General features: G+C 33.5%; 1 protein-coding gene across 1 annotated transcript in view; it reads left to right on the top strand.

Moving 5' to 3' along the window:
* Positions 1-859: 859 nt before the first annotated feature.
* LOC143231387 (uncharacterized) overlaps positions 860-27,292 on the top strand; it is an 83,934-nt gene continuing 57,501 nt past the window's right edge. The window contains exons 1-2 of the mRNA XM_076465933.1: positions 860-1,194; positions 23,157-23,282. Coding sequence (XP_076322048.1) covers positions 1,095-1,194; positions 23,157-23,282 — 226 coding nt within the window. The 5' untranslated portion in view covers positions 860-1,094. The remainder of the gene's footprint in view (positions 1,195-23,156; positions 23,283-27,292) is intronic.

Genomic DNA, 27,292 nt, shown 5'->3' on the forward strand with positions numbered 1-27,292 from the left:
TATACTGTTACACATACTGGTAGACCTAATTATAATGCCAGTTCTAGATAAAAAGTTTTTTAGGTTAAATACAACCTATGTATTACTGAAATTTACTAAAGACATAAGAGTTTATTTCAGTCGTTTTTTTCTTTGTGTGTGTGTATTGAAACTACAGCCCATGTTTTATTACTTGCTAGTGTATAAAGAGTAATGGGTAAAGGAACCACCGAGGTTATTTACGTGAGCAGTCACGTAACTTTCTTTAAATTTAATCATTATGAAAATGAACATGGCAACACTATATATATTAAAATAATTCCAGTTTTGATAGCAGCTGGAAATCTGAATAGTATATTTTTAATAAAAAAATATTTATGTTACTTTCTATATTGAGATCAAATGTAAAATGAAATAATTTTGAATATTGTTCAATGAAAAGCCTCCAAAAGTCTAGAACTGGAAAAGTTCTGTACGCGACTCTTTTTTATTTTAAGTAATTGCTAGATCTTTGCTAGAAATATGACTTATAACGACACGGCATTACGAAAGGTGGAGTGAACAAATCGAATCCATGAATCCATGAACAGTGTAAAACGCTTAAGTGAAACATGGCTAATCATTATTTCTTCTGACATGATCATTCATAGCTGTTAATGTATATTATCTTGATTTGTGCTACATTATGTTACGTTGCATGATATCCCTGTATTTCGTCCTTAAGACACTTGAATAAGATAGTGTAGTGCCACACCAATTTCCTCTTCAACCTCGGCTTTCACCTATTTTAGAATCACGTGATTTTGTCGTCACTTACCTGATCTGTTTGAAAAATTATGTCAGAGGCTCGTACTTGATATACGGACCATTCACAAGATAAGCGAGTGGGCTGAAGTTTCAAACTAACAGGTAGACGGAAACAAGTTTTAACCCAAGTCCTAGTTGACGCTAAAGGCTAGAGAAACGTGCAGAGGTACTTTGCAGTGAGGAAAATCACCATCTCAGTTTTGCTTCATAGCATTTAGCGTATTTATTATGGATGAATGTGCCAGAAGAATGTAAAGTGTTAATGTTGTATATTATGTTCACGAGATAGTAGTCTTCACAACAACAGGATGATGAGAGACAAACGAACCCGCATCAGAAAAATGATGCAAGTCATCCAGTGGCTATTTGGCGCTAGTCTTCTTCTGGAATTAACATCTTCACCCTTAGGTAGGAAATAATTATTTCTTATTTTGTTGAACAACTGTGCCTGGCTTTTATTGTATTCACATCCATCAGTGTAGTATGTACATTTTACATTTGTTGTCCGTATTTTCAAGAAGTGAAAGGTTATACGTCGTTTGTTTAATGTTAAACACAAAGCTACACAATGGGCTATTCTAGCGTTGTAAATCGGCAGTCATACCGTTGTGTCACTGGAGAGAGGTGCTAGGTGAAAGAACTGTTTCAAGGAAATGTAAATGAGCTGGTTTTTGAATAGAATAGAATATAGGTAAAGCGACACTAAAGGAATGTTAGCTTATAATTAGCTTGTACCAGGGATGTTTTATTCAAAAACAAGTTTCTCAACATAAAAATTACTGGTAAAAACTATAATTTTTGAATAATATATTTTTAAAGTATTTTAAAGTGTAGTTTTTTTTCAAAAGTCAAGTTAATGAAATATATCTGAATACTTTTCAGTTTATTTTAATAATATAAGGCACTATATGTTTAATTTTCACACACTTCATATTTCTTACTTCATCAAGCGAGCTGAACATTTTCAAATTTGCTTGTAAACTACATCCTAGTGTGTTTTTTGGATTAAAAAAATTCCGCACAAACATATCAGTGCTTCGCAGTGAAACCCAACCCGTTCATAATACAGGTTATAACTAAGTATGTAGTGTAGAAAGAATGATGGAAGTCAAGAAGTACGAGCGAATAGTTCCACCTAAGCTCCACAGAAATAGACATACAGAATGGACTTAGGTGGGTGTCTTAATTTCGGTCACTTCTGTTTACAAGAAGTGTTTTACCACTGGTTGATCGAGCATTCAAAGCAACTAACACAGGCTCTGAGCCTGGAAACCTGTTCTCATTTAGGTCAGTGTGGGCCTGTTATACTGACGCCTGGTCAATAATAATGTTATTATAATTTTTTCAATAGGGTGCTATTTTATCTGTTTGTCTGCATCCATAATTTCTTTATCTTCAGTAATGACTTTCTAGGATTGTGAGATTTGATCAGAGAATAATGAACTTTTTGATGATGTATTGAAATATAAGAAATAAAGACATACGTTTTTAAACTAAAAAATGTGTGATATTAAATAATGAAGTATATTTGTAGTTAGTATTATTTCAGTTATATACTTTCGTCTTGAAAATGGTCATGATAATTTCCAAACGCTACATACACTGCACAACAATTTTTTTTGAAATGTTTTCCTTCCTGAAAAGTTTTTGCTGATTGTGACAGGTACCTGGTTGGTATGCACAAATATAGTTTTGATTTTGCTTCATCACGTAGAAACTCTGAGAAATAGACAGTTAACTGTTTACCGACAATAACGTATTTAATTGCGTTTGTGTTTCTAATACGCTATTAAGTTCAACATAATCAAAAGTGTTTTGCTCCTGATTTTCGTTTGTATTCAATGTCCGGTGCATCACGTTGCAGTGTACAACAGTAATCAACAAGCATAGACAGATTCCAGTTGCCCTGATATCGTTTTTCCATTGTAGAAATGTCCTGGTGAAACCAAGATTTCGATGAAACGGTACGTGATGGGTAAATTTGGATGTGATTTTTGTGATCAGCAGCCAAAAATCTATAAGTAACAACTAAGTGTTCAAGAAGCAAAAACTTTGTTGTGCAGTGATATATCAAGTTACTCACTTGACCATTTTAAAGATAAATCGAAAAAAACAACAACCAATGAACAGTATAAATTTACAACAACTAATTAGAAAATGATAAAATTTAGAGTTCGGAAAATATATTATTAAAAAAGAAAAAGAAATAACAAAGTTTCAGAGCGAAATGTAGCGATACATACATACTCGTACATATACATATATAACAGAGTCTTCTCTCTTTCTGCCTGTTTTACTGACGTCACAAGTTGTTGTAAGAAACTGGTTAAACCAACTTCGATGAAATTTCATACAAAATATCAGGTTGAAATAGAATTTAACTGGATAAACTATCTGACAAACGGTTCAAATTTGGTAGTCATATGAATTTTTAGAGCGTGAAGCAAACGTTAAACGACAGTGACGTTTAATGGCGTGCGTAGCACGGATATTTTTGCTGAGTGCCAGTAGCCTACTCTGTAAATCTACATAGAATGGTGTAAAAGCACGCAGATTCAACAAAATAGATGCAGGTAGAGGCACGGATACATGTAGTTTTAATTACATAACATTAGCTCATGGTCATAGCTATGAATGTTATACAGCGAGATTCAGTTATGTTTTCAATACAGAAATAAATATATTTAGGTAACGGAAATAAGGTTTGAATAGTATATAACAAAAACACTCTTTATGTTTGATAATCAATCTAAATAGGTTCCGTGAGGTTGTATTGTGTGCAAATGAATTTAGCTTATAATATTCACAAATTATTTCTTTAATTTTTGATATTTGTGTTACGTTTCCGTTTTATAATCCTTATATGTTATATTTCTCTAAGATTTTCCAGTGTATATGCATGTTAACAGGTATAAAAGCTACATTTGTTTTCTCTTGCGTTTCTTGCTAGAGAATGCTAGAGAAACATCTATGTCTAATTTTGAAATTTTAGCCACAAGAAAAAGTTGCTGTTGTTCTAGCATAAAGCATAAATGAGTGTATTAACATCTGACGTCACATTCTTCAATACTGCCACGACTTGAAAGTTAAGACAGTTGTCAACGAAATAGTCTAAAATTATTCTTTTCTTTTAAGATTATCAACATCTCCAAACTAATTGCATTATAATAGTTTGTGATTAAGAGTTCCACATGATAGTAGTATTAAGCTACGCTTTTTTGGTGTGTTTTTTACGAACAAGTTATACTTAAATTTAGGAGGAGTAACTCTGCAGTTAGAAATGTCCAAACTAAATTCGAAACAATGACACCTTTTGATAAAATTACAAAACAATACTTTTATTTTCGTGGTTCGAAAAAGAAAGAACATATTTTATTAAAGATAGTTATAAACATACCCTAGCGTCCTTTCTCAACACATGGGTGTTACAAATTCAGTATTAAAGCGTGGTAGAGCTACAGGCGAAACTACTTCAAGTTAGGTTTTACAGTTTGGAGGCTTTCACTTCGTCCTTGTGAAACTAGGGCAGTCAGGTTTTAGAAACCTGTACATAATAGTTGAGACACATTAAACAAGCCCAGATTTTTTTATTTTTTTGCTACTCGGTACAACTTACAAAAAAGGCTCAAAATAAGAAGTGCTATAGTTAGTTTTCAGCAGAAACAAACAAAACCAATCATGTTATGAAACTCCATTTACCTTTCTCGTATAATTCAATTAATTTTGGTAAGTATAAAAGTCTCATTCAATGTCATTTGTATTTTAGCACCAACTATAAGGGTTTAATTATGATTCGACTTTTCTATATAACAATAGGTCTCAAATCTTTCAAACACTGATTATTTCTGATTTAAGAACTTTTAAAGCACGATCATTATCAGCAAACTTTATAAACATGTTATTAAGTTATTATTCCTTTACAAAAATCACGTTTGATACCTAAAGTATGCAAAGGAATAAATTAAACACTTAAAAAATTCTAGGAGAATATCATTACCTTAGGCCTAAAATTGTTCCATTTATGGAAATAGCTCACGTTTGCAATTGTATAAAAATCAAGAAAACGTGCATGAGTATGCAGAGACATTCAAAGAAATGTTATCTATATAAAACTATTACGTTTATTAATTTCTTTTCCTATCAGAACTTGATTAAAAATTAATGTCTCCTCTCTTTTCAACACGTCGACTATCTTGCATTCTCAAAATAATCTTATTTTTTCACTAAGGCGATTGGAAAAGTTTCATCAGTTTTTATGAGATTTAGTTTAAGTGATTCTAATTTGATTTATTAAATAGATTACTACCGAACTTAGTAGCGAAATAAAAACTGTTTTATTACATTTAAAGGCACATTTCATTTTTTATCGCTTAATACAAATTTACAGTAAGGAACAACTAAATGAATGTTTGGAAAAAAATATGATTTTAAATATTTTAACACCTGCCACACGAGCTGGCATATTGATGTTGACAAAAAAAGCTATTCTGGAAAGGTGTGTGTTTTCTTACAGCAAAGCCACATTGGGCTATCTGATAAGTCCACCGGAGGGGGGTTAAACCGCTGATATTAGCGTTCTAAATCCATAGACTTGCCGCTGTACTAGCGGGAAACTTCTGGAAAGGTCTTGGTGTTTGGTTAGACAAAAATATCATTTGACACTATTATCGAGGTCTAGGTCGCTGAATCATACTCATGATATGACTTTAGATCACAAGAGCCAATATAGAAAAGTTAACTTGTAAGTCTAAAGTAAAACGAGGTAGCAATATTTGAAATGTTTTAGATGTATTTGTGAATGAAGTGGCTGTAGCGTTTAAGATAAACCTTGGATCCAGGTCGGATGAAGGAAGTACTTATTTGAAGATATCCAACCGCTTTGACATGCCAGCTGAATCGGAGATTCATCAGTTGATTACTACATAAAAAACAACAAACGAGCAAAATAGTATTGCTATCTTAAAGCTGGGGCTGCTTAGAATCGTCTGCAAGAAATCATTAGTTTCAGTATCTTGTGAAACTAATAAACGGCAAAGCCAAGAGATGCAGGGTTGATGTTGAAGTAGATGCACGATGCAGTACAAGTTCATTTGCCAAGCGATTCTCAAATTATAAATGCCATTCTTTTAATGAAAAGTAAATATAAGAAGGATGCTATCATGTTTCATACCTCCATTATACATTACATACAGACGTCAAATTTAATTAATATATACATCGTTTTAGAAACTGTTGCCAAGCTTCATTCATTGAAACCCATTGAATTATCCCCAAATCACCAGCTTCTAGAATGGGTCCTTGTTGACCATCCCAGGCTCAGTATTAAAAGATGCTGGGATGGCTCGATGGTAGGTGTTTATAAGTACAAAAAGTATTTAATTAATATATACATCGTTTTAGAAACTGTTGCCAAGCTTCTTTCATTGAAACCCATTGAATTATCCCCAAATCACCAGCTTCTAGAATGGGTCCTTGTTGACCATCCCAGGCTCAGTATTAAAAGATGCTGGGATGGCTCGATGGTAGGTGTTTATAAGTACAAAAAGTAACAGATTGGCTTATAAGTGTGATTAAGTATATTTAATTTCGATGTTGGATATGTTTAAATAAACTTTAATCGATGCTACACAATGGGCTATCTGTACTCTGCCCACCACGGATAACGAAAGCCCGTTTCTGGAGTTGTAAGTCCTCAGACATACCGGTATACTACTGGGGGGCGCTTGTTATTTCGAAACGACGATTTATTTTCAATACCTAAAAAACAAACTATTTTTCTAAATAATTGTTATTTATAGAAGGCGTTAAGCATGTACAAATTTAAAAATGTTTGGTGGTTATTTATCTCACCTGGTATTATTAGAACTTAATATAATTCTTATGATAATAATTTGTACTCAAGAGCAATAGAACGTTTAGTTCTTGAATATCAACTTATTGGAAACTCTAGCTCACAAGTATCAGAATGTCCATGTACTTAATCTACGCATGAGAATAAATTTTACTTTTATCTGTAATTGTAACTAAAAGGTAGAAAACTGTTTTTTTAAAGTCTGATTATTGTCTATATTCAGTAACTACAATAATTTTATACAATATGATACCATCACTTTGAATTTCTTTGTTGCCATATCGGAACCGGTTCTAATGTTAGAGAATTCTAATGTTACGGTTCATTACCATTCAAAAATTCCATGAGAGATTGTTTGCTTTCGGACAATCGCAGAAAGTTATCTGTGCAAGCCGTCTCTAATTTTGAACTTATAGACTAAAAGGAAGACAACTAATTAGCCAGTTTTTGGTCTACTGTGGGTAATCGAAGATTTGGGTTTCACTGTTACCCTTATAACAAAATAATACTACAAAGTTTGAAGTGCAATATACTTTTCTTAGTAGGAGGACGCGAACGCTGAACTATCAGATCCATAGTGCACCACGCTAATTACAGAGCCACTCTCGGCCCAGCGATGAAGTTTTTGTATGTTTTTTAAATTAAATTTATTATCGATAACTCAACTAACAAGGTGAGGATAACATTTGTATTTAACCATACTATAATACAAGTTTTACTAGTCATCCGTTGAGTTAAAACACTAAAGTACGCCTGAAACAAACTTTCCCTTGTAGGTATATAGTTTGCAAGTTACCAATGCAATATAGTAATTTCAGATTCGTTAAATTGAGAAAAAATGAATGATATCTTTCGTATAAGATTAGTAAACAAGTACTGATCGTTACTATTAATTAAATAGTATTAATATCAAGATCTGTTGCACACGGTTAGCTTTCTGCAATTTGTTAATTAGAGAAACAGAATAGTTGCACTACCGTTCTTTATTTAAAAAATTAGAATGTCAACTCAGCGTATGTTTGTCTTTGAAAAAAATTGTCTGATATGCGTTAGAATGACAATCAATAACTAGGCAGTATAAACAGAACATTCTATGGACAATTCTGACTGCTCGTGATACAGCCATTAAACTATATAAAATAATAATAATAATTATATCTCCGAAGATTTGGTCTGTTAATTGTAAAAAAAAATAATATGTTTTTAACGGTTTTACAGGTCCAAGTAGATATCATATTTATTCACGCTCCTAATTTTATTCAAATAGTACTGAACTAAGCCTACCATAAAAAAAAAAAAACTGAACAAATCATTTTAATGGCAAGTAAAATGTGAAGAGTCAAACATGTTTGGGGTGGGATTCAAACGCGCGACCAGCAGTTTACGCGTCAAGAGCACTTAACCATCTGACTATGCCACGCTCGTCATAAAACTCAGTTTGAACTTATTTCAACTTGGAATTGCTTATAACACTGAAATACTGAAGCTAGTTGAAACTAAATCTGCTTTGTTTTCTTCTATAAATTAGAGGCCGTAAGCTTCAAGATAGCTCAACTTCTGTTAGTGAATTTGGAACGATGTGAAATCAATTAAATATTTAAGTACAGTTAACATTTTTTTATAAAATTAAGCCTAATTAACCACATTGCAATTTTAATTTTTATTAATACTTAGAAAAACGAAGTTTTAAATGTTAAATTAATTATTCCTAAAAATATGGAGAAGAATAAGTAACGGAGCAGAATTAGTTAGTGGACTTCAAGACGAAAGTATGGGTGAGTGGTCAGCATGTTAAAAGCTGTTACTCGTGATCAAAACCTTGTGAGAGGTTATTTATCTCATATACAGGTTTTAAACACGACAAATAAATGCGGCAAAGACAAGCCGAGTCATTACATTATGTTGTGGACGATGTAAAAAAAAATGTTTTTTTTGTCTGGAACGTGGATGGTTGTGATTATGTTGAATAACATTTTGGGGGTCTTTCTCATAATTAAATATTTGTTTACTGAGTGAAAAATGTGTGGCTGTTACGAAACAAGAGACAGATGATGTTTTTATGTGTCGACAGTCCCTAATTCAGGATGCTAAACATTTTTATTAAAATATATAGCATGGGCGATCTGAGCTGTGCCAACTGCAGGAATAGAACTTCTAGTTTTAGTATTATAAGCCATCGATCTTAAGACTAAGTCACTTGGACTCCAGCAAAGAATGAGAAAATGGCCAGACAGTTTTGTTGTTTTTTATTTAACAATTAAATTGATAGAATTGCAAAGAAGAATACAGATATTAGAAAAAAACGGAAGTAATCCAAGACATTATCAAAGAAAGAAAAGAAGAGAGTAATCAACCCGTACCAAAACTTTTAGTACTTTGCTAAAGCATTAGTTAAAATGATGGTAATCCAAGTGGAGAAGCTACGAAACTAAAAATTTAGTCTTCACGTATCTGATGAATTAATTTAGTAAAATGTGTGCTGGATTTGTTCTCTACACAATCTATTCTTGATCTACCTACAGCAAAGTAACCTGAAAAGATACTAAAATAATCTTCACAATTATTCAGCAGTTTAGTTCGTTATAATGAAGATGCAAGTGATCTTTATAAACTTATTGTTGCTGATTTTTATGTTATATCACCCAGCTTAACTCATGCTCTTATATAATTTGTTTAATTTATACCACTTAACTTACATTATGTTTTGTCTTGTTTAATGTTATATAACCGTGTTTACATTGGGGTCTGGTTTGGTTTGTCGTGAATTTCGCGCACAGCTACACAAGGGCTATCTACGCTAGCTGTCCCTAATTTAGCAGTATAAGACCAGAAGAAAGGCAATTAATCATCACCACCCACCGCCAACTCTTTTACCAACGAATAGTGACATTGACTGTAACATTATAACGCCCCCACGGCTAAAAGGGCGAGCATGTTTGGTGTTATCTGAACCCACGACCCTAGGATTACAAGTCGAGTGCCTTAACCACCTGGCGATGTCGGGCCCCATTAAGGTGCCCCTTGCTTAATGTTAAATCACCCAGCTTACATTATGCTCTGGTTGTTTAATAAGAATTTCTCTATATAATTTGTCGTAGCTTTGATAATACAGGGATTAAACTGCTCTGTTGGTGCTGATCAGAAACGACCGTTCGAAAAGTGTTCTACAAAGTGAACGATTGTGTAAGTGATGACAGTTAAAATATAATATTTCAGTTCATTTTAAGTGTTCTCACGATGATCACACAATTAAACAGGAAGTTCTTAACATAAAATGTTAAAGGCTTAGTTATTAAAAGTGCCGTTTCACTTAATATCATATATCTCAGTTTGTTTTAACTGTATCTTTTGTACAAATCTAAAACGAATTCATCTTGATTTGAAAAAAAATTATAACTAGTATGTGCAAAACGTGTAATCTATCCAATTGAAAACCACTAGATTCCACCTGTGAGCGTATGAGTAAAATAGTTTGTTTTAACACAGATCTTTACAATGGGTTGTTTATGCTTCATCCAATATATATTGTATCGTTCTGTACTTGGTTGAGTTTGCTGAATTTTGCACAAGACTTGCACAAGCTAGCAGTAAAATACTAGAAGGAAGGCAGCTATACAGCATCATCCACCGCCAAATCGTGGGCTATTCTTTTACCAACGAATAGTCAGATTAATAATCACATTATATCTTTCTCATAGCTGAAAGAATGAGCATGTTTGGTGCGACTGGGATAGGCGTTATAATGTATAGAAAAGTGAGAAATGTATTGAATCATGGCCGGCAAGGTCTAATTCTGAACAAAAAGAAATGTCGTTGACAAAACATTTAGTTAATGAAAATAAATAGAAGTATTTAACCTGTTGCAAATTTTATGTCTTCAGTAAACAATTATAAAAAATTATGGTTCTTTGCTATAAGAAAACACACACCCGTCAACTAATGTGCAAGTTGTGTCTCAGCCAGCATGATGAAATCTGGATACAGTGAAACTTAGCAATAGAAATGGATGTTAGGGACATAGTGTTTTTTGAAATACTATTATACACTTTTACTCGTTTTAGAAAGTCTTAAGGGATTGAATAAAGAATGTAGTGTTATAATAGGTGCAATAATCCATTCTCATGCTAAATAAAATAAAATAATAAATATAATTACAAAAATGGGAACATTTTAAAACATACATAAAATATATTTATACATAAGAATAAATTGGACTGCTTTAACGTAATGAAAAATCCACGTTTAACATCGAACGCTAATTAACGTATTTCGCTTTTTACTTTAGTTCCGTAAACTGTTTTTTTTTATGTTAACAGCAGAGTCATCTTCCGTCAGTAATTGTATTTTATAATCATCTTAGGTCAAATCCTTCGAAATATTTTGACTCGAGACGTTACAATTTAAATAATTTTTAATAATATAAATTGAGATCATTTCATAATTAACACTTTTTCCATCAAACAAATGATCAAATGATGCAACTCCAGTTAATGAAAAATGTGTTACTTTTATTAAATTGTGAATAAAAATACTGTATAGAACAGTTGAATGTTTATTGAACGTGTTTCTTTATCTATCGATAGCTGTTAACAGGTTGATTCATTGATAATTAAAATAAGTTTATATCAACCTCCTCAGTGGGCTCGCAGCGACTCAGCAGGCATACGACGTTAAAAGTTGGGTTTCTATCCTTCTCAGTGGGCCCGCGCGACTCAGCAGGCGTACGACGTTAAAAGTTGGGTTTCTATCCTTCTCAGTGGACCCGCGCGACTCAGCAGGCGTACGACGATAAAAGTTGGGTTTCTATCCTCCTCAGTGAGCCCGCGCGACTCAGCAGGCGTACGACGTTAAAAGTTGGGTTTCTATCCTCCTCAGTGGGCCCGCAGCGACTCAGCAGGCTCAGATGTTAAAAGTTGGGTTTCAATCCATATGATTTTGTTGCTTTTTGCTAAAAAGCAGCAGTTTTTTATCTGATTTAAATAGTTTTATTGATCTTTCTTCACCGGTTTAACAGTGAACTACGTTTATTATTTACTTCTTTTATATTTTTTTTTCTGAACTGACTAACAACACGCATAGGTAGTTGTAGCAAAACTTAAACCTTTTAATATTGTAGTAAAAATGTAGATGTGATGAAGTGTTGAGAGGTCTGAACCAATAAGCTTTAATAGTTACTTACGAATTGTTTTTTTGAGCAAATGGTCTACACTGCAGCTTTATAATCTTTGTCGTTAGTGTGGCAGTTGCAAAACGTTCTGAGCCGCTGATGATTAATTGAAGAACAGTGATTGTTTTAAGATATAGGCTTATGAATTTATACGTTTGAAATATTCAAATTACATAATAAATTTGAATATGATACAACTAGTTGCACCAAACGGGCAGGTTTTCAATTCTCTGTTGAAAAATGATCTCAAAGTCAATATGTTTGTTATATTACGTAATCGCACGTTGCGTCAGAAATATGGCACTCCCTTTGGAAATCTAGGTAAACCACTTTCACAGCATAAACTGGAAAACACTTTGAATAGGTTCTTAAAACAGTAACCAAATACCCGGAAAAGGTAAAGAAACTTATTTTTGCACCATTTGAAGATGTATATGAAGATGTCTATTCGCAAATGTCGTTCAGAGTTCTGATGATTTAAAAAAATGTTGAAAATAATGTGGACACTTAAAAGCTTTTTTATTTTTTAAGTGAAGGGTTTTATGTTCATTTATTTATAGTTTCTAGAACATATGTGTTACCTGATTTCTCATGACATTATTGTATGCTACAATGTAATGATTCTGAGTAAAGGTCGTTAACTTGCTTCTGACAATTAAAAACAGATAAATTGGAAGATTGGTGTTTGTATTTTAATTTGCAAGTCAATCAATGTTAGCTACTGTTTGCAGTTATAACACCTAAGGTGTATCATATATACATATATATAGATAGAGAACGGGTGTGAAAAAATTTAATATACTGTTGGTATTATATGGTTGGCTTAGGAATACTATACGGCTTATACTAAAAAAAACATTACTAAGTTAATAATAGTTTGTTTCAAAGTAAGCCATTAGAAATTTAGCTATTAAACTGTTTGAAATGAAAGAACTGTATACCTCTTTTGTCGAATCCTGTATTATAAGGCTTCCTTGGATCGACTATGGTTGAATCTCGAGAACACTTGATTTTAGACGTAATTCATTGAAAATATGATGTTATCCACATCGGGCTATCTGCTGAGCCCGCCGAGGGGAATTGAACCCCTGATTTTAGCGTTATAAATCGGTAGACTTGCCACTGTACTAGCGGGAGGCCTAAACTAGTTGGTACTACTTTCTTCAGGATTAGAAATGTTAAGAACAGAAACCTACCGAGTCACACAGCAGTCATGAAAGTTACAATACTTGAAATAATTAGTAAAGATACGCAAATGTTTCTTCAGGTGTTTGAAATCACATGGAGATGCATTTATTTTTGAAAAAATTCAACCACTAAGTTTTTAGCTATTTATTGTCAAAAGTTCTGCGTAACACTATACTATATATTTTTGAAACTTTGAAGAAAATCGATTTCACAGATATTTTTAAAGCTTACAGTTAAAGTATGGGAAGTATAACATCCTGAAGTTTTACAGTTTGTAGTAAATATTAAGTACTTTAAATATTTAACACAAATGAAGTGTTAATAATTTATTTTATCTACTTAATGGCAATATCATTTCCAGATTTGTCTTCTGTTTTGTGTTTTGGTTATTTGTTGCTTGTTAAGCACAGAGCTGTGTGTTACTTATCTGTGCTGTGCCGTCACGTATTTCGAAATACGGTTTATAGCGTTATAAATATTTAAATATATCTTTGATCTACTAAGGAAACGATACTTGTTGTCAGTGGTATATATGATTTAAATGGACAATACAAAACAAGGAATGATAAAAGAGGTTATAATATTGTTGCTTTGACAAAGTTATACTATTATTATAAATTTGTCTCCAATATTACTTCAGTTAATAATTATGCAAATGAGGCATCTGATAATTAGTCATGTTGTCAAGAATGCAAATGATTTGTAACTTATGTTAGATATCTTAGTAGTCTCATAGAATTTTATCTTATTTGTCGTTATAAAATAGGCAACAAAACGTTTCTCAGAAGAGCTTGTTAATCATTATTAGACTTCAAAAGATATATCTAGATGTTTTATTCATCTTTAGAGACATTTGACAAATTAAATTGACCAATCACAGCAGAATGTTGCAATCTGATTGTAAGTGTTCCAAAACATTGAAAGAGAAATATAGAATGTGACACAGTTGGAAGAGTAAAATATATCATCATCATAATGCAAGGAGGCTGCCGCTATCTATTGTTTATGGCTCTCTGTGATTTTAGGATACCTGCTTTGAGACTAAATTATATGTTTTCAGCTGCAACTAGACCTCATTTTAATGTGCCAATATTTGGAATCAAACTTCATAAAACCGCCTGCAAATCAGACTCTAAAAGAGACTTTCTTTCTGAGCAATATGCTAAAAACTGCGGTGGTGTCAAAAATATCTAATGAATAGATGAAATACAAAGCAATATTCTTTCTATATGTGTGAGAACCTAGAATTAGAATCAATAACATTTTCACATAAAAATGAAGAAGTATGGTAAGAGCAGAAATAAACATTGGTGGAGGCATATGTATTGAAACGATACAATTAATCGTACAGAGTACATGGAACTCTGTACTGTCATATGTTAGTTCATCTATCAAATGTGGATCAGCCTAATGAGTGATAAATCTAGCCCTCACTGCGCTAACTTTTTACATATGCTTTGACGAAGAAGGAGCATGTAGTGGCCTTCACATTCACAGAACTTTAATGTCCTCGAGTATCTACGTAATACTCTTGGAAGATATGTAATATCCATTCAAATGATTCCAGACGTTAAAAATACCCTTGCAACAACCGTTTCAGAAGAGTGGTCGAGAACAGCTCAGAGCTTATTACCAATCTGATTTTCAATGTGTTGCTTGCTCTATGTTGAAATGAAATATCCTAAACTATAAAAAAGAGAAGCTATCTATACAAATGTTGATGTAAGAGGCTTAGCTAAACGAACAGTTATTTTAATTTCACATAACTTGCATAACAATTAACTAGAAGTTGATGGTTGAACAATGGTTTTACCTTGCTTAACTAAAATATTATAAGTTATAATTGTTATTTAATAATTTTATATAGCATACAATAAACTATTAATGCTATATAAAATTATTAAATAACAATTATAACTTATAATAGATTGAATTCTATTGATATTAATTAAATTTATCTCTTCGGGTAGGGCCCGGCATGGCCAAGCGTGTTAAGGCGTGCAACTCGTAATCTGAGAGTCGCGGGTTTGCATCCCGGTTGCGCCAAACATGCTCGCCCTTTCAGCCGTGGGGGCGTTATAATGTGACGGTCAATCCCACTGTTCGTTGGTAAAAGAGTAGCCCAAGAGTTGGCAGTGGGTGGTGATGACTAGCTGCCTTCCCTCTAGTCTTACACTGCTAAATTAGGGACGACTAGCACAGATAGCCCTCGAGTAGCTTTGTGCGAAATTCGAAAACAAACAAACTCTTTGGGAAGAGTTGAAGGAAGAGACATTTCTTCAAGTTGTTTTTTTACTCGAATATGTTGAAGGAAACACCAACAATGTTTTCAAATACAAATGTCGCTTCAAAAGTACTGAAGAATCAGTTAGTAAGTTTGGTTGTCTTTCTTGTAAGTCCATGCAGATAAAAAAGTAATCAATTTAAAAAATAATAATAGCAAACGGGAAGGTGAAATTTCATAAAAAGCTTTATTACCTCAGCACTTAGGTATAACATGGATATAGTCCTATCTTAAACTAAGATAAATAGATTCAATTTCCATTAGTATTATTTGTCATCCAATCATTAATTCATATAGATGTGTAGATGATAAGACACAATTTTGCGTTCTATAGTGACATGTATAAAGTTCGTTGTCGTAACATAAGACGTACAAGAGTTATAAATACACATGCATATAAATACACTACACGGCTAAAAGTATGTGGACACCCGACCATCACACCCATATTTGCTTGTTGAACATTTCATTCCAAAACCATGGGAATTAATAACGAATTTGTCTCCCCTTTGCTGCTGTAACAGTCTCTACTCTTCTGGGAAGGCTTTTCACTAGATTTTGGAATATGGCTGCGGGGATTCGCTCCTATTCAGCCACAAGAGCATTGGTGAGGTCGGACACTGATGTCAGACGAGAAGACCTGGCTTGCAGTCAGCGATCCAATTCATCCCAAAGGCGTTCGATGGAGTTGAGATCAGGGCTCTGTGCAGGCCAGTCAAGTTCTTCCACACCAACCTCAACAAACCACGTCTTTATCGACCTCGCTTTGTGCACGGGGACATTGTCATGCTGAAACAAAAAAGGGCCTTTCCCAAACTGTGGCTACAAAGTTGAAAGCACACAATTGTTTAGAATGTCATTGTATGCTGTAGCATTAAGATTTCCCTTTACTGGAACTAAAGAGCCTAGTCCAAAACATGAAAAACAGCCCAGACCATTATTCCTTCTCCACAAAACTTTACAGTTGGTACTATGCATTCAAGCAGGTAGCGTTCTCCTGGCATCCGACAAACCCAAATTTGTCCGTCAGATTGCCAGGAAGTGAAATATGATTCATCACTCCAGAGAACGCGTTGCCACTGTTCCTGAGTCCAATGGCGGTTTGATTTACACCCCTCCAGCTGACGCTTAGCATTGCGCATGGTGATCTTAGGCTTGTGTGCAGCTGCTCGGTTATGGAAACCCATTCCACGTAGCTCCCGATGAATAGTTCTTGTGCTGACGTTGCTTCCAGAAACGGTTTGAAACTCGGTAGTGAGTGTCGTAACTGTGGACAGACAATGTTTACGCGCTAAGCGCTTCAGAAGCGGTTCCGTTCTGTGAGTTTGTGTAGCCTACCGCTTTGTGGCTGAGCTGTTGTTGCTTCTAGACTTTTCTACTTCACAATAATAGCACTTATAGTTGATCGGGGCAGCTCTAGCAGGGCAGAAATTTGACGAACTGACTTGTTCGAAAGGTGGCATCCTACGGCAGTGCCACGTTGAAAGCCACTGAGCTCTTCAGTACGACCCATTTTACTGTCAATGTTTGTCTATGGAGATTGCATAGCAGTATGCTTGATTTTATGCATCTGTTAGAAATGGATGTGGCTGAAATAACCGAACCCACTAATTAGAAAAGGTGTCCACACATTTTTGGCCATAAAGTGTATATATATAAAGGGGTGGAGAACAAAAAGTGTCCCCTTGAAAATGTTGTTAATTTGTCATATCTTTTATTAAATTACAGAAACATATATATATATATAAAACCATATGTGTTTAGAATACTCGATAGAATCTGTTCATGCATGATTTCAAATCCTAATTTTAACACTGGCTTTCGTAATTATCTGAACTCTTTATGATTTTAGTTACATTTTCTCATAATAAGTGTTGTGCACCTGATGTAGTTACTTAAATCTTCTTATTCCAGTTAGTCTACAAAATGAAACAAGTTTTTCTGCAATACATTATCGAACGTAAAAGTGAAACTCAAAATAAAACAAACAAGTTAATATTTAGTCATCATTCCCTTGGATTTCAGTTCTGCTTCATGTCGACATGACATGCTATCAACGAGTCTGCGCAGATATTCTTGAGTGATTGACTGCCATCCTTCTTTGAGCACTTCAAGAAGTACGTCTTTCGTATATGGCTTGCAATTTCTCGTTAATCGGTTAAACTCAGCCCTAAATTTTCAATGAGATTGATAGCAGGTGATTGACCTGGCCATACCATAACATCAATTATTTTATTTCTAAGATATCTGTTAAAAGATATCGTTAAAGACTCCACAACTGCAGAGAAACTTGTTTGATTATTCTGTAGACCAATTGGAATAAAAATATCCAAGAAACTACAGCAGGTGCACGTCACTTTTTATTATAAAATGTAACAAAATTCATGAAAGGTTCAGGTATTTATGAAAGTCATTGTTAAAATTAGAACATAAGATCATATTTGAACAGATCTCATTGAGTGAATTCTGAAAACATATAGTTTCATGTATTTTTCTGTTACATAATAAAAATATATAACAAATAAAAAACCTTTTCAATGGGGGCCACTTTTTTTGTCCAACCCCTATATATATATATATATATATATCAGCAATCGTAAATTCTAATACACTTATAAAGGTTTTCACAATTTTATAACGGAAATACATCATACATACATACAAAAAAGGCATACTCATTGAAGAAATGTTTTAATTCAAATTCATAGATTTTAGATTAAACTTTTATCAGAAATTCCTATTAAAACTATCTAGAAAAATGTCCATAATATCTAAAATTATCAAAATTCTGGAGCCTGTAATGAAGAATGTTAAACCAGACAAAAACGTGTATCGTTATAATAAACAATTAGTTAGATCATTCAATACTGCAGGAACCATACTATAATGGAACCCTTGCTCATAGGATACTGGAAAAAACCTTTTTATTACGTGATGTGCAACCCACAACTTCGCGAAATTTTTATCCTGTGTGTATGTAGATTTTCAATCGGGGTCACAACTTTTTTGTTTTGTCTCCATTTCCAGTCGCGGAGAACTTTATTTTTCTCTATTCTCAGGGCGTAGATATGACGTGATGAATAGATCACACTCGGATCTAATGCACTGGCACCACGGAAAATTAAATATAATTTTTTTACTTATGAAATAGTATAACTGATCTTCCAAAAAATAACTTTTAAACTAAATAGATAAATCTAAAAATATCGTTACGATTACTTTAAACTCACCGTGACAAAGAATATGAAGGTTTTGAACCCAAAACAAACGTTATTTACTTTTAATACGTAAGTAAAAGTACGTAAACCTTCTTGTTTCTAATAATATCGCTATGAACTATCACTCCAGTGAAGTTCTACCATAAGCTAGACTTATGTCTGTTAGTTGTATTCTATTTTATAAGTTCCACCATAGCCTAGACTTATGTCTGTTAGTTGTATTTTATTTTATAAGTTCTACCATAAGCTAGACTTATGTCTGTTAGTTGTATTCTATTTTATAAGTTCTACCATAGGCTAGACTTATGTCTGTTAGTTGTATTTTATTTTATAAGATTTTTGAAATATTACCAAATTTTTCTTGAGTACTTTCACTGCAAAATATCAGAGTTTCATTGAATTAACATTTAAAATGCGTTTTCTATTTATCCTATATTTTGAAACAAGTTTATTTTGGACTAAAACCATAATAAGCAGTTCATACTCTCTCAGTAAGCGTCAGTAAAAGAAAAATAAGTTATGCCCGATCTCTTTTTAACTTTAAAAAATCAAATCAAAGATCACGATAACAATTTAAATTTGTGACGTGCGGATAACTCTAAGCAAATTATTCGGTTTTAAAACATAGGTTTACCAACTTACGCAATTGTACTGTAAAACCTACACACACACACACACGCACACATGTATATATAACATAGGTTTGTGCGTATACTTATTACTTTCCAACCACATTCGAGTGCGTTATATAAACAGCTTATAAATCCAAGACGTTGTAGGAAATGAAATATTAATGCAACATATCACTGTTATTCGTCTCAGTTCCGGAAATAATCTAATGAATAATTTATAGCAAATATTGTTGTATCTAGGTTGTTTGTTTGATTTTTGCGCAAAGCCATGTTGGAGTAACTGCTGTCTTCATTAGAGTGGCTCGAACTGTAGGATTCAGGGTTCTAAGTCCGTAAACAATTGCTGAGCTACTAGAAGACTCGTTTGATAAACCCTTAAATTGTAATGCGTTGAAACTCATGTTCTATGTTAAAATTCGATACCTGTTACACAAAAAACCACCTATTAATCAACCAACCTAAATAATTTATCCTTAACTACTAATAAGGTACATTTGCTTTTTTAAATATCAGAGGGAAGCCAAGGTAATTTACATTTTTTGTGTATTTACTGTGTTCTACACCGAGTAAATGCATGTATGAAATGAGTAAATACAAGTTCCAATGCATGGCTTGTATAGCTGTTGTGTAATGTATTACATCGAATATAAAAATAAAACATACGCTTAAGTGATATTGTTTGAAGATTCAATGACAATATGAACAATTTCTAAGGATATATCCCTTGTTTCGTGTCATATGTGTAGCCTTAGAAATAATTAGTTTTCACCTAATTGGGTTTTTTGTTACGTTATTGCCTGACAAAATACCGAATCAATTTTAATATCGTATTTTTGCTTACTTCTATAAGGTGTTTCACATATGTTTTGTTATTTTAATTGAAGTAATAATAAGTGGGTAAACCAAGACGTTTTCCATTGATAAACATTTTAGTGACTTGGCAAAATAGGTGCTATTTCTAAACGACTCAAATGATCCAAACTAAAGCAGAAGAAATAACGTTACTCCACCTCCAATGACACACTTTATCCTGTTAGAAGAAAAAAGCATTAGTTCACCTAACGCTGTACATCTTAGAAACAACACAAGAATGCCAGCTTGATCATGTTTATGTGTCTGTAAAGTGTTTACAGACTGTATTAAGACTTAATATAGGCCAGATTTTCAAAGATAATAAAATAATCCAGTGGTCTTCACATGGGTTTTCTTCGTGTTTTCACTCAGCACAAAATACCATGAAGCACAATTAAACATATTACATGTCGGACACTTTTGTCATCCATTCTCCAGAAGTTACAAATTATGCAGCGCTGAAACTGTGCTTTCATAAGCAGTTTTTAGACTGGTTGCTGGCTACTGTAAATACCTTTTTAAATGTCTGTCCTTCGTGTGGTATTGTTGCCGAATCACTTATCATTATTGAAGAACCCAATTAATTTGTTTACAGTCTGGCATCTATAGTATTTGAAATCTTGATTCCTCTCAGTCAGTTGCTAGTGTTTGATACGAACAGTTTTTTCACGTGACAAATGTATTTCCTTTTGATTACCACTGTTATAGATTCAGAGTAACAACCACTTAGAGAAACTATTTTTTTAACAACGTTCTTGCAAGATAGACACTACTGTCACGCACCTCAGAAAGCCAGAAATAATCCTTCTTATTACCCATTGGTAATGTTTTGCATGTGAGAATATTAAAAGTATTTGATAAAAACGAATGCTATTTCTAGTGTTAATTACAGCCAGTTTATGTGTGTCTGTAAATTTAATACATCTACTTGTGTTAAAGTAGTTCTCAGCGAAACCTTGTTCGATGATACAATTTTATCATATTATTTGCTTGTTTCTTTTTTCGATTTATAAAAATATTAAAACTATGATTATAATTTAATTAAAATGATCAATGAAAACGTGTTATGACTTGGAAGGTTTCATCAAGAACTAAAATGCTGCAGGCATATAGTTTAATACAAATATCTCTGTATATACAGGTACTGTTCTTTTTATTTTTATAAGAACGTATATGTGCAGATTCCGAAACACGCACGTTTAGCGGCAACCTGTCAGCCTAGTTAAACAGGTTATAAGCCACACTTCTTGAAAATAGGTTACTTGTATAACAGTGTAGACTAGCCCAATGATAAGTTATCGCCTTCTTGTTCTTCCAACTATTACAACCTGACAAAATACAGGAATATAAATAGAATTTTTAGAATGACTGACAAAGGTAGAGAAATCAAGAGCTCGCAGATTTTTTTTTCAAAATAATCGCCATGGTTATGGAAATAGTAACGTAACCGCTACCCTATTTACGCTTAAACATTTCATTAATATATTGTCTGATTATTCTTTAGTTGAAGTCATTATATGTATATATATATAATGTGTTAGTTATTAAAATTTTAGTTTGGAAGATTTGCATTCACTTATTTACTAACTTTAACACAGACATTAATTTAATTTTCAAAATATAAATTACTAAACACCTTGCAAACTATGGCCTAAACTAAAAGGCGATAAGATATTGAGATTTTTGTTTTTCTCTTTATCTTTATTAAACCCACGGTGGATCAATGTTAAGTTTACATGATTACAATGGTAAAATCTGTAGTTCGATTCCTTGCGGAAACAGAGAGTAGATAGTTCATTGAGTAACCATACGCTAAGAAAACAATTTTTTTCATAAAAAATATTTTTAGGTATGAAATTTCTGATTCTTCCTATGCGTACATATATTATATTCGTAACCAATAAATGAAAATCCACAACCCATAGACACTTTACACTGTTTTAAAAATTAATAAAAGTCAGAGTTGCAAATAGAAACATTACCCAGTAGACTTGAGACGAGAAAATCGGTCAAGTCAGGAAAGGCCCATAAATTCTTAAAGTGTGTGGATGTAATTTATTGCTTAGTCTATAACTAAAACTAATATTCAATATTTGTCTGAGGAACAAATTAACTGTTTATTCGTTTCTTTTGTGTGTGGAATAATAATAATTGAATATTTCTAAAGGCGTCTGTGATATATACTGTTTAGAAGCAAAATCGAAAGATATAAAATACTTTTGGATATTTTTTAAATACTGTAAAATTAATCAGAGTTTCTCGAAGAAAATATCTGGGTTAGTGATGTCTTTATAGTTACTAATTATATTTAGGGACAAAAATAAACACCTGCAAAATTCTGGCCTTCTAAAACAACTTTAGTTGTATGTTAATAACACATTCTCGCGTGAATAATACACCAACGAAAGAGATTTCTTTTTCTGTCAAAATTATTTTTCAGGCTAATACTTATACCACTACTGATCATGAGTGTCTGCAGGCCACAAGAGAGATTTTATAACTTTGTTAATTGTTTTAAAAGTACAGAATGCTTAGATGCAAAGTTTAAGATCCCAACCAATCAGTTAATCGGTCAAACTGGAATATATTTGGTATTGTAAGTGTTATTTTATTGTCGATTGAATATTTTTATTGTAGCTCATGAACTTAGCCATTCTGGTATCTTCATAGCTTTTTTTTTTAAACGTAGGTGGTTTCTATTAAACACCATCCTCGTTCTTATGAGACCTTGAACTAAATCCTGTCCTGTCATGGTAATAACAGGCACATGTTTTATTGTATGATCATAGCAAACTTTTCTATAAATACAAATACGTAAAAAAACATATTTTGCAACCTAAATTTTATAAAGAAAACCTAAACCAACAATACAGTTGTACATCCTTTCTGTATCATTAGTACAAAATAGTAGAAAATGTTGTGTGATTGAATACTCTTCGGTTATTAACACTCAATTTGCATAGTAAACGTATATCAGCCAGTGCCCATGATAACCAATTCTGATAATGATACAACTGAAGGGTTAGTGTAGGTGATAACACCTACTCTTTCATTTACGTTTATTTCTCACAGTTTTAGACCTGTAGAAGTGAGAAGGATCACGAACATGTAATATGTTTATGTTTATGTAAGAGCGAAGAGTATTTTAATACTTCCTTTTTGTATATGTCTTTTGCAGTTTTTGCCAGCACTAGTCTTTGCAACAAAGCAACAGAATTTACGTGTAGAAGCAACACTACAATTTGTATTCCTTTGGATCAGTTTCATGATGGGAAACCGGATTGTCCTGATAAATCTGATGAAGGTAAGGAGTGAATAATTTACTTGTCATGTTTAGATATTCACTAGCGTGAGTGGGACAAACCTACGAAGTGAACTCTAAGAAATACGCATAATAACTTGTTTTGTTCAGTTAGGAGTGACACAAGTCACGGTCATATAAGAAACGCATAATGTTAACAGAAAATACCACAACTTCTCTTATTATTTAGTTTTTATCAAAGTAAATATTACCTGGCATATATTGTTAATTGTAAATCGTATTATGAATTTCTAAGACTGTTTATCACTAACCGCATGTCATGCACGTTCAAGCTAATTCACAAAGTAAAAACTGATTTTTAAGACGTTTAGGACCAAACAACTCAACTGCTGTAACCACAACGTGGATGTTGGGTCAAATAACTCACCGGGTTTCAGAATTATATTTTCTAGAAAACTATTGTGGAAGTTCCTCCATCCTAATGTATACAGTTCGACAAGTACTTAAACATTTTGGAAAATTTATTTATTAGAATTTCATGCTTAGTGACAAGGATTATCTGCATATGGCCGTTCCTACTTTTGAACTGATCCAGTAGAGGGAAATCAGGTAGCCAACTTCACCCACCGCCAAATTTTGAGGTACGGGCCCGGCATGGCCAGGTGGGTTAAGGCGTTCGACTCGTAATCTGAAGGTCGCAGGTTCGAATCCCTGTCGTACCAAACATGCTCGCCCTTTCAGCCGTGGGAGCGTTATAATGTAACAGCCAATCTCACTATTCGTTGGTACAAATAGTAGCCCAAGAGTTGGCGGTGGGTGGTGATGACTAGCTGCCTTTCCTCTAGTCTTCCACTGCAAAATTAGGGACGGCTAGCGCAGATAGCCCTCGTGAAGCTTTGCACGAAATTCAAAAACAAACAAACAAACAATCTTGAGGTACTCTTGTCTGATTGAATTGTTGAATTTGAGCACCCACGGCCCCAAAATTGGCTACATAGCACGAACACATGGATTTCAGATTCACAGTACACTAGTCATAAGGCTACGTCTGTTCCTCAACAGTCTATAGCTATATTGTGTTGTCATAAATTTTCTGGTAACTCTTTGTTTGTTTGTTTGTTTGTTTGTTTTGGAATTTCGCACAAAGCTACTCGAGGGCTATCTGTGCTAGCCGTCCCTAATTTAGCAGTGTAAGACTAGAGGGAAGGCAGCTAGTCATCACCACCCACCGCCAACTCTTGGGCTACTCTTTTACCAACGAATAGTGGGATTGACCGTCACATTATACACCCCCACGGCTGGGAGGGCGAGCATGTTTAGCGCGACGCGGGCGCGAACCCGCGACCCTCGGATTACGAGTCGCACGCCTTACGCGCTTGGCCATGCCAGGCCCTCTGGCAACTCCAGAAAACCGAGTTAAAAATCAGGTTACTCTAACGTGAAACACAGTGTTATTCATATTGAGATGATTTGATTCACGAGTGTTAGCAAACGGGTAATTACATGTTTTTAGAATTTTAAACCGACTCAACAGTAAAATGCTTTGTTATCCCAGATATTAAATAATAAAACATTATAATATTTAGTAGCCGGTGACGACTCTTTATTGATGTTTAGAGAACACTTTCTTAGAATTTACACATACATTGAATCACGTGATAAATGATCATTCTATTCATTTTAAATTGTCTTTGTTGAAACGGATATTGTGTCAGCAAGTTAGTGAAAAAAGTTCGTTTAAATCTGACGCATCTGACTTTATTTTCATTAAGATAGATTAGACATAGGGTTATGATATATTTCAAACTACGTATTAAAATCAGTTGTATTTTTGAAAGTAGATTGATGAAAACATATTTAAGTATGCTATAAAACAAAATAATTCTTTTACATATTTAGGATTGTTTGTTTTTAAATTTCGCCCAAAACTACACGAGGACTATCTGCGCTAGCTGTCCCTAATTTAGCAGTGTTGGACTAGAGGGAAGACAGCTAGTCATCATCACCCACCACCAGCTCTTAGGCTGCTCTTTTCCCAACGAATAGTAAGATTGACCGTTAGGTTATAACACCCCAAGGCTAAAAGGGCGAACATATTTATTGTGACGGGGATTCAATACAGGGACCCTCAGATTTTGAGTCGAGTGCCCTGACAATCTGGTCATGCTAGACTTCCACATATTTAGGATCTTGGTAATTGAATGTGGAAAACTTAGCTCTACAGGAAATACTAGTTATTATAGTTTCGGGTAAAAATGTTTATGGTTCTCTTTAAAGGCTTAAGAAAGTAAACATGAACAGTCCAAGGTTATCTTTTTTCGTCTACAGTATAAATTAGGTTAAGATGTCCACGCCCTATATGAAAATCTGCAAAGATGAAATGGCAATGGAGAAGTTAGCCTTGAGATCAATTTTAAAATTGTTTTATTGTTTTAAATACTCACTAAATGGACTAAAACTAATAAACACATAAAATGTTAAATCTTTTGCCACAACTCTATATTCGAGTACAACAAGATGCCGATTGTTTCAAAGGATGGAATTGGAAGTTATAAAATACGTTATTTATTACCTTATTACCTTCAAAATACCTTATTTGAAGTTTATTATGATTCCTAGAAAACCCCTCTTTAATAATGGACAAGGAGAAACCCATTAGTTAGCGTACGGGACTGTTGATGGGAGGATCGGATATACAAGACATGATTTCTCTGAAAGTGCACTGTAAAATTAGATCTGGCAACATAGCGCACGCGCTTGTAAGTTGCTGCTCAGGTTGAAAATTTGAAATTGAAATATAATGTTTATATATAATGAAACGAAATTGGTAAAAATATAATAACTGTCGTCATTATGTCCTGGCATGTTCTAGTGGTTAAAGCACGCGACTCGCAATCTGCGGGTTGCGAGCACTAATTTCGTCCCCGAACATGCTCATTCTTTCAGGAGTGGAGGCGTTTCAACGTGATGATCAACTGCACTATTTATCAGTAAAAGAACAACCCAGCAGTTGGCGGTTGATGATGTTGTCTATCGCTTCAAAATCGTGAAAGGCTTGTGCAGATAGCCTTGGAATAGTTTTGCGAAAAATTCAACAAACATTTATTTTTTTCTTACGTAAACTTATGAAAATAGATGTTATCAGTTTCCAAACGAGAGAGCCAATAGCTTGAAACAGCTGCAACCTATGCGTAATACACAAAGATTGTCAACGTAATTTGTACTAAAGAAAGAAATCACGTCATATTAGAAGCAGTAATTAATATAGAATTTCACTAACACAAAAAAATGTTTATTCTAAGTAACTATACTTTGCTGTTGTTAATCTTTTGTATGCAGCCTAATCTTTTCAGTTTTGGCAGTTTAACTATGTTACAGGTGATGGTATAACTATCTCTAATTTTAAGCTATTAACTAAAGGTTGGTAAACTACACAAAAACACTCATTGCAACTAGAGTTTTGTCTAGTTGTTTTTAAATCGAAAAATGAGAAGACCATAGCTGAAATTCTGGTCAAGGTATCACGTCTCGAACCTTCGCCCCTACAACCCGAAGCCTCACACGCTAACTATGAGACAGTCCGTTACATAATTTAATAGTTATTTTGTATTTGAGCAATTACTGCATGTTAATAAAATATTAACTTAAAATACGTACATAGATTTGATAATTTGACGACTTATAAGCACCTATATATTTTATCTTGTTGCTTAATGGATTTATTCATATTCAAATTTAAAACTGTAAACAAGTTTATCTTTAAGAGTGGATTTTAGGTTACGCCAAAAATCGCCATTAATAACAAGAATAACCAAATTTATTCACTATACTGGTGAATATTTTACTTTCTGTTGAAATACTTGTTTTCATATGTTTAATTTCTATTTTGACGATGACGATACTCCAACCACATCCACTGCACCTCACATTCACAGTCCAGCATGCTGATCATTGGGCAGCGCTCAGCTAATTTTAGCAAATAAATGTTTGAAGAGTTTCCTAGCAAACCATATATCAATACAGACATTATTGAATATTACATTCACTAGTGT

The sequence above is a fragment of the Tachypleus tridentatus genome, chromosome 11 (assembly GCF_004210375.1).
Source record: "Tachypleus tridentatus isolate NWPU-2018 chromosome 11, ASM421037v1, whole genome shotgun sequence".
NCBI lineage: Eukaryota > Metazoa > Arthropoda > Merostomata > Xiphosura > Limulidae > Tachypleus > Tachypleus tridentatus.